We start from the raw sequence: 13,374 nt of genomic DNA, 5'->3' as shown, positions 1-13,374 counted from the left end.
TGCTAACATCATAGTGAATAGGTGCTGGAGACAATACTGAACCACCCATGCTCACCGAGAAACGACTGGTTCAGGTCATAGATATGAGATCCAAAATAACTAGAATATAGCTTTCACCGGCATCAGCAGCCAACAGAAGGTCATTACTGACTTTCAATAAATCAGTTTCTGTGCTGTGAAGTGAGTGCAAGCCCGACAAGCCACCATTTGCTTGAAAACAACTTTTTCAAAAATCTTGGATAAAAAAATACATTTCGAGAGAGGTCTATAATTACTCTGTGAGGAGGTAGAGCTTTAATAACAACACAGCTCAACAGAATCCTTTATACATCTCCTTTCTTCACCTCACCCCGATATCACCTTTATCTCTGAGGCACACATTACCACTCAGGTGCTTTTGTCCGCTAGGCACCATTCATGCATCGCTCAGTGTGAGGGAAAAATGGCCCTTTTCCCATCCTTTAACAAAATGAAAACCACTTCACTGTGTGCCAGGGCCCTTGAGGTCCATTATATTCTTTAGGATGCTATTGAGTTCTATTGAAGGAAAGATCTTAAAATTCGCATTGACCACTTATCCTGGAGCGTCCTTTTTTGTCATGAAATAACAAACGGAAGAGACATTTGGTGTTTGAGTTCAGTTGTTATTTTATTGAGCTATATGTATGTGCTGAAAATGGCAGGGTCATGGTAAGACCATAATAAGGGCTGTGTATGCTCCTTTACGTCGCAGAGAAATTCCAATGTATGTACTTGTACTCACAAATGGTAATGAATGAAAGGTAAAGTTGAACTCGAGGTGTTGCATTCCTCTCCTCTACTCTACAGGCTGACTCTCAACCGGACAAGACTCCTGACCCGGGCCGCCAGGGGCTTCATGTTTCGCTCACACAGCAAAACCAGTGACTCTGTGGGGGAGAGTGAGAACGAGAACAAAGACTACATTCCTCTGGTGCGTTGCTGCACAGGTCCACCATTCGTTTTTAGTTAAAAGACTGTTCGCTGGATCTAAATACAACCAACTGCCCATATGTTCTACATAGATTTTAAGAATGTTTACTGTAATTCACCATTGACAAAAGGGCATGTTTTTGAAAATATAAAAGTTAAATGATAAAATCAAATCAAATTTTATTTATTTATGGTTAGCAGATGTTAATGCGAGTGTAGCGAAATGCTTGTGCTTCTAGTTCCGGCCATGCAGTAATATCTAACAAGTAATCTAACCTAACAATTTCACAACAACTACCTTATACACACAAGTGTAAAGGAATGAATAAGAATATGTACATAAAAATATATGAATGAGTGATGGCCGAACAGCATAGGCAAGATGCAGTAGATGGTATAGAGTACAGTATGAACATATGAGATGAGTAATGTAGGGTATGTAAACATTATATAAAGTGGCATTGTTTAAAGTGGCTAGTGATACATTTATTACATCAATTTTTCCATTATTAAAGTGGCTAGAGTTGAGTCAGTATGCTGGCAGCAGCCACTCAATGTTAGTGATGGCTGTTTAACAGTTGTTGTCCTTGATGATCTTTTTGGCCTTCCTGTGACATCGGGTGGTAGTTTGCCCCCAGTAATGCGTTGTGCAGACCTCACTACCCTCTGGAGAGCCTTACGGTTATGGGCAGAGCAGTTACTGTACCAGGCGGTGATACAGCCCGACAGGATGCTCTCGATTGTGCATCTGTAAAAGGTTGTGAGTGTTTTTGGTGACTAGCCAAATTTCTTCAGCCTCCTGCGGTTGAAGAAGCGCTGCTGTGCCTTCTTCACCTCACTGTCTGTGTGGGTGAACCATTTTAGTTTGTCCGTGATGTGTACGCCGAGGAACTTAAAACTTTCCACCCTCTCCACTACTGTCTCGTCGATGTGGCTGCTCCCTCTGCTGTTTCCTGAAGTCCACGATCATCTCCTTTGTTTTGTTGACATTGAGTGTGAGGTTATTTTCCTGACACCACACTCCGAGGTCCCTCACCTCCTCCCTGTAGGCCGTCTCGTCTGGGCATACATGAACTAGTCAGTAAAGATATAAAGGAGTTGAAGACAAAAAAGCTGCAACAATGAGAGAAAATCTGGTACTTACTGGTATCAAAGCAAATGAGGGCGAAGATGTTAAGGTGTAGGGAAATAGTTATTTCTGTAAGCACTACCGATCCCAGGCGACAAACTCAAACGTGTACACTGTTTGGGACAGAGATATGAGCACCCAAATGTTGACAAATTTGCATTCTTTAAAGATAGAATATTAAAGATAAAATAACCGCTGGCATGAAAATAAGCATGAATGAGCAGTTCCCAAAGGAAATTGCAGAACGGTGCAAAGTTTCTGTACTCACTCTTCAAGGTGAATAGATTAAAAGGGAAACGTGTAGCTCTCGTAGTCGATAAACTGTGTATTGATAACCAACTGTTCAAAGACACCAAGACTACTCCTAAGCTATTCTAAATATTTCCCAGAGTCGAATAATGGAACACCCAATACTAACCATGGTAGGGATTGTATTTATTTATTTTTTTACAATAAAATACAACAAACTGATAAAGAAATAAACTACAATATACTATACCGTTCAAGATAGGGAATGTTGTAAAATAATTACTATTCAACTTTCTATTTATAGTATATATAAATAGATAAAAGACAGCATTAGAAGAAAGGATAATAATGTAAAAGTTTGCAAAAGTCTGAAATGAGGTAGGAATAAACATGTAGGGATAAAACACAGGACATAGACACAGTGTTTGGGCATGTGATGGAAGGTGAGGTGGATGTTTTTGTGTTTGGAAAAGTGTAGAGTTAAGTGAGTAAAAAAGGAAAATGGTTGCAAATGCCAGAGCCCATGTGTGTCTGCGAGGAGGGGTTGTGACAGAGAGAGCTTTCAATTTTGTGCGGATATGTGATATACATTTTGATATAAATTGTGAATATAGTGTATTTATTTCTTGTCCTATCATGATGGAACGGTCCCCAACCCTATACCCTAGACACCCACCTGAGCAACCCACACACTAAGGGGAAGTCCTTATCTGTTTTATAGGTCTACTTGCAAGTAGATGCAGCCAAGGCAGAAATATTAACATGGTCAGCAGCACCGCCCCCTCAAGATTCTGAGTCTGCCTGGCAGGGTTGGTCTTACAAAGCCAAAGCGCCCGGATGGGTGAGCATAATATACAAGGAATTTTTCAGAGCTGCTAATGAGAACCTTAACGACCGTGTACCTAGCCGGTGGGAATTCCGGTGAAGTGCACCTACCCAGGTAGTGGCAGTGCTGGCAACACTAGCTGCAGTAACCGATGGGGAGGGGGTCACAACTCAGACAATCACAGAGGGGGGAAATTATTGTGGCCCTGGTGGCACAAAATATACAAAGGTCTAACTGCACAGATACTTGGGGAAATGGTCACAATGGGGGACCAATGTGTGTGTATCTGAGATCCATCAGCTAGGACTTGACATTGGTTAATCAAATCTCGCCATTCTTGCTAAATTTTGCATGCCTCTCAAACAGCTTCAACTGGGCTCAGGGATAGAACAACTGTTGAACATCTGATATTGATTGTGTGTGTGTGTGTGTGTGTGTGTGTGTGTGTGTCACATCTGTTGCTATGGAGTAATGATGTTAAGGACAATATAGGATGAATTCCAATAATTGTTTGCCAAAATAACAATTGCTTGCCAAAAATGTTTTTGAAATGGCAATCCTGGTTCTAGGTAACAATCCTTAGCAATCCTCTATTCTGACTCTAGTCCTCAACTGGCAGCTTCATTAATTAGTGCCTGCAAGACACCACTCTCAATGTCAACAGTGAAGAGGCGACTCGGGATGCTGGCCTTCAAGGCAGAGTTCCTCTGTCCAGTGTCTGTGTTCTTTTTCCTACCTTAATCTTTTCTTTTTATTGGCCAGTCTGGGATATGGCTTTTTCTTTGCAACTCTGCCTAGAAGGCCAGCATCCCGGAGTCGCTTCTTCACTATTGGTGTTTTGCGGTACTATTTAATGAAACGGCCAGTTGAGGACTTGTGAGGCGTCTGTTTCTCAATCTAGACACTCGAATGTACTTGTCCTCTTGCTCAGTTGTGCATCGGGGCCTCCCACTCCTCTTTCTATTCTGGTTAGAGCCAGTTTGCACTGTTCTGTGATAGGAATAGTACACAGCGTTGTACGAGATCTTCAGTTTCTTTGCAATTTCTCGCATGGAATAGCCTTCATTTCTAAGAACAAGAATAGACTGACGAGATTCAGAAGAAATGTCTTTATTTCTGGCCATTTTGAGCCTGAAATCGAACCCACAAATGCTGATGCTCCAGATACTCAACTAGTCTAAAGAAGGCCAGTTTTATTGCTTCTTTAATCAGAACCACAGTTTTCAGCTGTGCTAACATAATTGCAAAATGGTTTTCTAATGATCAATTAGCCTTTTAAAATGATAAACTTGGATTAACTAATACAACGTGCCATTGGAACACAGGAGTGATGGTTGCTGATAATGGGCCTCTGTATGCCTATGTAGATATTCCGTAAAAAAATCAGCTGTTTCCAGCTACAATACTCATTTACAACATTAAGAATCTCTACACTGTATTTCTGATGAATTTGATGTTATTTTAATGGACAAGAAAATGTACTTTTCTTTAAAAAACAAGGACATTTCTAAGTGACCCCAAACTTTTGAACGGTAGTGCGGGTACGTGGTTACAAAGGGCATCAGTGTCTTAACAGCGCAATTTTCCAAGGCAGGATACTCTGAGCACAGCCCAATCCAGAAATCTGGCAGTGGCTTCTGATTAAATAACATTTTCACAGAACCACTTGTTGCAATTTTGATGAGGCTCTCTTGTTCAGATATCGGTAAGTGGACAGGAGGCAGGGCATGAAAGGGATAACGAATCCAGTTGTTTGTGTCATCCATTTTGGGTCCCTGCATAATTGCGCACCCAACTCACTCAGGTGCTTCGCTATATCACGTTTGACATTGTCCGAAGCTTGAGTTCATTTGCACACAAAAAAATCATACAATAATGGAAAGACGTGTGTGTTGTCCTTATTAATGCAGACAGAGAAGAGCTCCAACTTCTTAATTATAGCCTCAATTTTGTCCCGCACATTGAATATAGTTAAGGAGAGTCCCTGTAATCCTAGATTCAGATCATTCAGTCGAGAAAAAACATCACCCAGATAGGCCAGTCGTGTGAGAAACTCGTCATCATGCAAGCGGTCAGACAAGTGGAAAATGATGGTCCGTAAAGAAAATTTTAAGCTTGTATCTCACTTTTTTTTAAACGTGTCAATACTTTGCCCCTTGATAACCAGCGCACTTCTATATGTTGTAAAAGCGCCATATGGTTGCTGCCCATATCATTGCATAGTGCAGAAAATACACAAGAGTTGAGGGGCCTTGCTTTAACAAAGTTAACCATTTTCACTGTAGTGTCCAAAACGTCTTTCAAGCTGTCAGGCATTCCCTTGGCAACAAGAGCCTCTCGGTGGATGCTGCAGTTTACCAAGTGGCATTGGGAGCAACTGCTTGCACACGTGTTACCACTCCACTATGTCTCCCTGTCATGGCTTTTGCACCATCAGTACAGATACCAACACATCTTGACCACCAAAGTCCATTAGATGTCACAAAGCTGTCCAGTACTTTAAAAATAGCCTCATACTGTCTACCAGGAGCTGTGCCAGGTCCGCCAAGTCAGCTGTAATGCATAGAATTCACTGGCATGTATGTGAAGCAGTAATGGTTTCAGAACATCTCCTGCCATGTCACTGATGCGTCGTAAAACAGTGTTGTTTGATGAATGCATTGTCTGTATCATTTTTTGGGCCTTTTCCCCCAGCATTGTCCCAGCCATATCCGCTGCAGCAGGAATAAGTCCTCCACAATGGCATGGGGCTTGCCTGTCCTAGCCACTCGGTAGCTCACGTTTGAGCTAGTAATCTTAGTAATCGCATCTGTCGCTTTTATACATGTCTTACTACACAAAAGCCGTCTTAATTCTCGCTCAGAATACTCCTGTGGCTTATTTTTCAAATTGGCATGTTTTGTTTCTAAATGTCTGCACAAGAGTGATTTTGTTTCCATCGAGTTGTGAGATAATACTTTTGCACATATACCACAATGTGGCTGAGGAAAGGCACTACTCCCAATATAAGTGAACCCCAAATAAATGTAGTTCTCATTATATTTGCCCCTCTTCGATGGTCAAACGTCCCTGTCTGTTGTTCGTTGCTTTCCAGGGTAAGCGGGCAGTAGCTCTTCGGCTGCATCAGATTCTCAACTGTCAGTGTCCATGCTAGCTGGGCTAACAACAAATGTAGAATTACTGATGCTAGCATTGGATGTGCTCGTGGAAGCAGAACAACTTGTGTCATCGACAGGTGCAGGTGTAGTACTGTTGGTAGTAGCAGTATTACCAGTAGAGCTGGTGCAGTTGAAGTCGGAAGTTTACATACACCTTAGCCAAATACATTTAAACTCAGCATTTCACAGTTCCTGACATTTAATCCTAGTAAAAATTCTCTGTCTTAGGTCAGTTAGGATCACTACTTTATTTTAAGAATGTGAAATATATCAGAATAATAGTAGAGAGAATGATTTATTGCAGCTTTTATTTCTTTCATCACATTCCCAGTGGGTCACAAGTTTACATACACTCAATTAGTATTTGGTAGCATTGCCTTTAAATTGTTTAACTTGGGTCAAATGTTTCAGGTAGCCTTCCACAAGCTTCCCACAATAAGTTGGGTGAATTTTGGCCCATTCCTCCTGACAGAGCTGGTGTAACTGAGTCACATTTTCTATGGGATTGAGGTCAGGGCTTTGTGATGGCCACTCCAATACCTTGACTTTGTTGTCCTTAAGCCATTTTTGCCACAACTTTGGAAGTATGCTTGGGGTCATTGTTCATTTGTAAGACCCATTTGCGACCAAGCTTTATCTTCCTGACTGATGTCTTGAGATGTTGCTTCAATAAATCCACATACGTTTGCTTCCTCATGATGCCAAACTATAGTTTGTTAACAATCAATGTGTGGAGTGGTTGAAGTTTTAATGACTCCAACCTAAGTGAATGTCAACTTCCGACTTCAACTCTATGGACGCAGGCCTTCCTTTTTTTTAATCAAGTTTTTGAAAGAAAATACAACTTTTTGTCCATTAAAACAACATCAAATTTATTAGAAATACAGTGTAGACATTGTTAATGTTTTAAATGACTATTGCAGCTGGAAACGGCAGATATCTTATGGAATATCTACATAGGTGTACAGAGGCCCATTATCAGCAAACATCACTCCTGCGTTCCAATGGCACGTTGTGTTAGCTAATCCAGGTTTATCATATCAGGCTAATTGATCATTAGAAAGCCCCTTTGCAATTATGTTAGCACAGCTGAAAACTGTGATTCTGATTATTAAAGAAGCAATAAAACTGGCCTTCTTTAGACTAGTTGAGTATCTGGAGCATCAGCATTTGTGGGTTCGATTCCAGGCTCAAAATGGCCAGAAACAAAGACCCTTCTCTTCAAACTCATCAGTCTATTCTTGTTCTGAGAAATTAAGGCTATTCCATGCGAGAAATTGCAAAGAAACTGAAGATCACGTACAATGCTGTGTCAACTCCCTTCACAGAACAGCGCAAACTGGCCCTAACCAGAATAGAAAGAGGAGTAGGAGGCCCCGGTGCACAACTGAGCAAGAGGACAAGTACATTTGAGTGTCTAGTTTGAGAAACAGACGCCTCACAAGTCCTCAACTGGCAGCTTCATTAAATAGTACCCGCAAAACACCAGTCTCAACATCAACAGTGAAGAGGCAACTCCGGGATGCCGGCCTTCTAGGCAGAGTTGCAAAGAAAAAGCCATATCTCAGGCTTGCCAATAAAAATAAAAGTTTAAGATTGGCAAAAGAACACAGACAATGGACAGAGGAAGATTGGAAGAAAGTGTTATGGACAGACAAATCTAAGTTTGAGGTGTTCGGATCACAAAGAAGAACATTTGTTAGATGCAGAAAAAAAAAAATATGCTGGAGGAGTGCTTGATGACATCTGTCAAGCATGGTGGAGGCAATGTTATGGTCTGGGGGTGCTTTGGTGGTGGTAAAGTGGGAGATTTGTACAGGGTAAAAGTAATCTTTAAGAAGGAAGGCTTTCACTCCATTTTGCAACGCCATGCCATACCCTGTGGACGGCGCTTAATTGGAGCCAATTTCCTCCTACAACAGAACAATGACCCAAAGCACAGCTCAAAACTATGCAATAACTGTTTAGGGAAGAAGCAGTCAGCTGGTATTCTGTCTGTAATGGAGTGGCCAGCACAGTCACCGGATCTCAACCCTATTGAGCTGTTGTGGGAGTAGCTTGACCATATGGTATGTAAGAAATGCCCATCAAGCCAATCCAACTTGTGGGAGGTGCTTCAGGAAACATGGAAATCTCTTCAGATTACCCCAAGAAATTGACAACTAGAATGCCAAAGGTCTGCAAGGCTGTAATTGCTGCAAATAGAGGATACTTTGACCAAAGCAAAGTTTGAAGGACAACAATTACTATTTCAATTAAAAATCATTATTTATAACCTTGTCTATATTTCCTATTTATTTTGCAACTCATTTTATGTATGTTTTCATGGAAAACAAGGACATTTCTGGGATTTATCTAACAAAGGATTTATCTAACAAAACAACACTTAATGTTATCTCTGGGACCCTTTGGATGATACATTCTGAAATCTTGCTCTGATTTAAGTACACATTTCACCTTCAGAGGTGAATTTATCAAACCTATCAAGGTGAAAAAAGTGTTTTGTTGTTAAGAGCTCTACTCAAACAATAGCATGGCATTTTTTCGCAGGAATAGCTATTGTACATTAGACAGTGCAGTTATATTAACAAGAAGTTAAGCTTTCAGCCGATGTAAGACACTTATCTGTACCGACACTTGTTGTTTCTCTAAAATCAGTGATGGTGACACAAGGCGCTGCATGATTTACAACTGTCCCGTTGTTAAGTCATATCACAGATTCTCAATTGGATTGAGGTCTGTGCTTTGAATAGGCCATTCCAATATATTTAAATGTTTCCCCTTAAACCAGTCGAGTGTCGCTTTAGCAGTATGCTTAGAGTCATTGTCCTGCTGGAAGGTGAACCTCTGTCCCAGTCTCAAATCTCTGGAAGACTGAAACAGGTTTCCCTCAAGAATTTCCCTGTATTTAGCTCTATCCATCATTCCTTAAATTCTGACCAGTTTCCCAGTCCCTGCCGATGAAAAACATCCCCACAGCATGATGCTGCCACCACCATGCTTCACTGTGGACTTTATCCCTGACCTGTTTGGAAAACTCCTTGGTCTTCATAGTGCTGCTTGCTTGGTGGTGCCCCTTGCTTAGTGGTGTTACAGACTCTGGGGCCTTTCAGAACAGGTGTATGTATACTCAGATCATATGACACTTAGATTGCACACAGGTAGACTTTATTTAACTAATTATGTGACTTCTGAAGGTAATTGGCTGCACCAGATCTTATTTAGGGGCTTCATAGCCAAAGGGGGTGAATACATATGCACGCACCACTTTTCTGTTTTTTATTTTTATTTTTTTTTTCATTTCACTTCACCAATTTGGACTATTTTGTGTATGTCCAATACATGAAATCCAAATAAAAATCCATTTAAGGTTGTAATTAAACAAAATAGGAAAAACACCAAGGGGGTGAATACTTTTGCAACGTACTGTATATGGGGGATAGAACCATCCTAGCTCTGCAGGTTTTGCTATGAAGAGACAGAATCATCAGATCATTTGTTTTGATACTGTCCATATGTACAGTAGCTTGTTTTTGGTTGCAGGTTCAGAAATGGCTGAAGAATTAAAACATTTACCTGGAGCTAACTCTGCCAATAGCACTGCTGGGTGATTTGAAAAGTCATAGTCAATCGATCAATAATATTATAATACTTTTAGCAAAACATTTTATCTTTAGTTTACAATCTGTAGAAACTATGATAACAGCACAGTTGAAAAATATAAAAACTGGATGGTCTTCAGAGATAGATGGGAGGGGTTGAGAGTAGCTGAAGGATGGGATTAAAAACAAACAAAAGATACCTATTATAAAATACATGTATATAGTATGTATAAAGTTGGAGTAGAAGCCTTTGTGTTGTTAGTTTACCATTAGTTTACTCCAATTAGGTGAGGGTTAGGGGAACATAATAAAGGAAAATATATTTCACAATTTGTATTAAACTACCTCTCTCTGGTACAGGTGTCCTTACAGTTGGCATGTGGTGCGTTCTGCCTGGACATCGCTCTGTGTGAGGCCATCAACGTGTCCATGGACAAGCTGAAGTGGACGTCTCCCTTCACCAGCCACCGGGTCAGTCTGGGTCACCACGTCTCCCACTCAGCCAGCCGCCGCTCAAACAGCAGCGCTGCAGACAACAGCCACAGGTCCACCTCTCCATCTCCGTTTGAGAGCTCAGCTAAGGAGACAGAAACCAGCCTGGCAGGCCACCACCAGCACAAGCATGGAGACCTGGTTGTCAGCAGCCACAGACAAGGGGGGCACAGCCCCTCTCACCTGGCCAGGAGTCCACGGACTGAGGGTTGGCCTGGATCTTCTCCTTCCTTCCTAGGTGGCCTCTCCACCCCTACCTCCTCCACCTACGCTGAGCACCCTCTTTCCCCTCACTCCAAGACAGACAGCGGAAGGGACTCGGAGTCGGAGAGCGTGGAAACCCCCCCAGCAGCGCCTCCTGGTGGCCCGGGGTCCAGGAAGAGGCTGAATACGGAGGGCATGGTGTGGGCCACGGCTGTAGCCCTGGCCTGGCTGGAGCACAGCTCAGCCAGCTACTTCATAGAGTGGGAGCTGATAGCAGCTAAGGCTAGCATGTGGCTCAGTGCCCAGACCATCCCTGAAGGAAAGGACTTAGCCTCAGTCAAGTCTGCTGCCAACCAGTTCTTTATCATCCTCAGACACTGGGACGAGAACCTGCAGCTCAACATGCTCTGCTACAACCCTAACAGTGTCTGAGGCTGATTGCATCGCATGCCCCGTCCTCTATCCGGACATATCCAACCATGCTATGCTAACTGACTAACGCTTTATTTACTATTTATTTTTTGCCATTTTGAGTATTGCCGAATTTGTTAGTGCAGCTATTGTGAGCATTGTGTCGTAGAATTGATTCTGTTTTATGATAACTTCTAAACCTGTCAGAAGCTTCCCAGAGGCACAAACTTGCTTGTTGTCTCCCTTTGGGTGGATACATTCACCAGCTATGGGTCTGATTAAACATGATTCTATTCACATGGTGAAGGAAATCAGAAGTGTAAGAGTAAACGTACATATTCTAAAAAATGGAAGTTTATGAAAATATATGTATTGTTTTATTTATGTTGAATATTTCCATCATATTGATGTCCAATGATGAGAGAATATGCCAAAACAATTCCCATGAGACTTTTACAATTATTTATATTGCATCTAATGTGTTTGATCGTCACAATCATTTCATAATCAATATTGTGATATATGAAAATTTGCCTAGTCCCAGATCTGTTTGTGTCTTGCCAACTATGGCCAATTGCTCTTCTCATGTTTGATGTCTTCGTATTGGTTCAGAAACCGTCCTTTTATCGCTGTTTATTTTGTATTTATCAGCCATAAGTGCCTAACAATGATTAAACACAAACAAAGATTGGTTATCAGAAATACGTATTTAGATGTTTCTCCGTTGTTATTGTTTGATATCAAATGTGTTTCCATATAAAAAATGCTCAGCGTGTTTTCTTTTGTAGATATTCTGAATAATGTGATGTGAAACTTTCAAGTTGGATGAAAGAAATTAGTTTTTCTGTCCTTTGTCCTTTCCTTTGTCCTTTCCTTTCCTTTGTCATTTCCTTTCCTTTGTCCTTTCATTTCCTTTGTCATTTCCTTTCCTTTGTCCTTTCCTTTGTCCTTTCATTTCCTTTGTCATTTCCTTCCTTTGTCCTTTTCTTTTTCTTTTCCTTTGTCCTTTCCTTTGTCCTTTCCTTTCCTTTGTCCTTTCCTTTTCTTTGTCCTTTCCTTTGTCCTTTCCTTTTCTTTGTCCTTTCCTTTCCTTTGTCCTTTCCTTTCCTTTGTCCTTTCATTTCCTTTGTAATTTCCTTTCCTTTGCCCTTTTCTTTGTCCTTTCCTTTCTTTTGTCATTTCCTTTGTCCTTTCATTTCCTTTGTCATTTCCTTTCCTTTGTCCTTTTCTTTGTCCTTTCCTTTTCTTTGTCCTTTCCTTTCCTTTGTCCTTTCCTTTCCTTTGTCATTTTCTTTCCTTTGTCCTTGCCTTTGTCCTTTCCTTTCCTTTGTCCTTTCCTTTGTCCTTTCCTTTCCTTTGTCCTTTCCTTTGTCCTTTGTCATTTCCTTTCCTTTGTCCTTTTCTTTCCTTTGTCCTTTCCTTTGTCCTTTTCTTTCCTTTGTCCTTTCCATTGTCCTTTCCTTTGTCCTCTCCTTTGTCCTTTCCTTTGTCCTTTTCTTTCCTTTGTCCTTTCCTTTCCTTTGTCCTTTTCTTTCCTTTGTCCTTTCCTTTTTCCTTTTACTTCCTTGGTCCTTTCCTTTCATTTGTCTCTTTTGTAAGACATTGTACTCTGCTCTCATATTTCCTCAAAAAGGTTGTTCATTTTACTCAGGTAGTATTATTTTCCTAAGGCTTTGAAATTTCATCCATCCTGCTGCATGGAAAACCAATGTTTGTGTTATAATATGTATCAACAGTGGGAGCAAAGCAATTCCCCCACAGCCAACCTGTTCTGCTGCATTTGGCCCAGGTCAGAAGTAGTGCACTATAGAGAGTCAGGTGCCATTTGGAACATACCTCTAGAAATATTGTAATTTAATTGTGATCTGTGTAAACTTATAATGATTGTGGCGGCTGGTTTTACTTGTGTACAACTCGATTGTTGCTGTGTGTTTTGAAAATATGATTGTTGACTGTTTTGAGGCTGTTAAAAGCTTCCATAGTCTCAGTTTGCTAAATGTCAGTGGCATGACTATGCAACTGCATGTAATAAAATATTTCCCCTCATGAAGCCGTACAAGTTTGCATCAAGACAAAGATAAAATTATTAGTCCTGTTCTTTACACAAACAATATAACAGATGTTACCCTGCATGGTGCAATAGTGGTTTGGGTCCAGTTTTATGTTCAATTAATGATGCTTGGCATTTAAACAGAATTGCACCCATAGGCAGTACTATTCATAGCCAGTAGATGATGCACCACACTTCAAAACACCATGAAGTTAAGAAGGTCTCTCATTGAACTTGACGAAATTAAATCTCTTTCTATTGTACAGACATTGGTGTGGTAAATTGGTGTGGTAAGCCATACC

The 13,374-nt window shown here is 40.9% G+C and overlaps 1 protein-coding gene across 4 annotated transcripts in view; it reads left to right on the top strand.

Annotated features, from left to right (window-relative positions):
- The window catches only part of LOC115132425 (von Willebrand factor A domain-containing protein 5B1-like), a 94,082-nt gene extending 81,010 nt beyond the window's left edge, over positions 1 to 13,072 (top strand). For all 4 annotated transcript variants that reach the window (XM_029665058.2, XM_029665059.2, XM_029665057.2 and 1 more), the window contains 2 exons: positions 829 to 952; positions 10,276 to 13,072. In XM_029665058.2, the coding sequence (XP_029520918.1) occupies positions 829 to 952; positions 10,276 to 11,043 (892 nt within the window). In that variant the 3' untranslated portion in view covers positions 11,044 to 13,072. The remainder of the gene's footprint in view (positions 1 to 828; positions 953 to 10,275) is intronic.
- The last annotated feature ends 302 nt before the right edge of the window (positions 13,073 to 13,374 follow it).

This window comes from Oncorhynchus nerka, linkage group LG7, assembly GCF_034236695.1.
Source record: "Oncorhynchus nerka isolate Pitt River linkage group LG7, Oner_Uvic_2.0, whole genome shotgun sequence".
Lineage (NCBI taxonomy): Eukaryota > Metazoa > Chordata > Actinopteri > Salmoniformes > Salmonidae > Oncorhynchus > Oncorhynchus nerka.
This window is presented reverse-complemented; position numbering and strand designations above follow the sequence as displayed.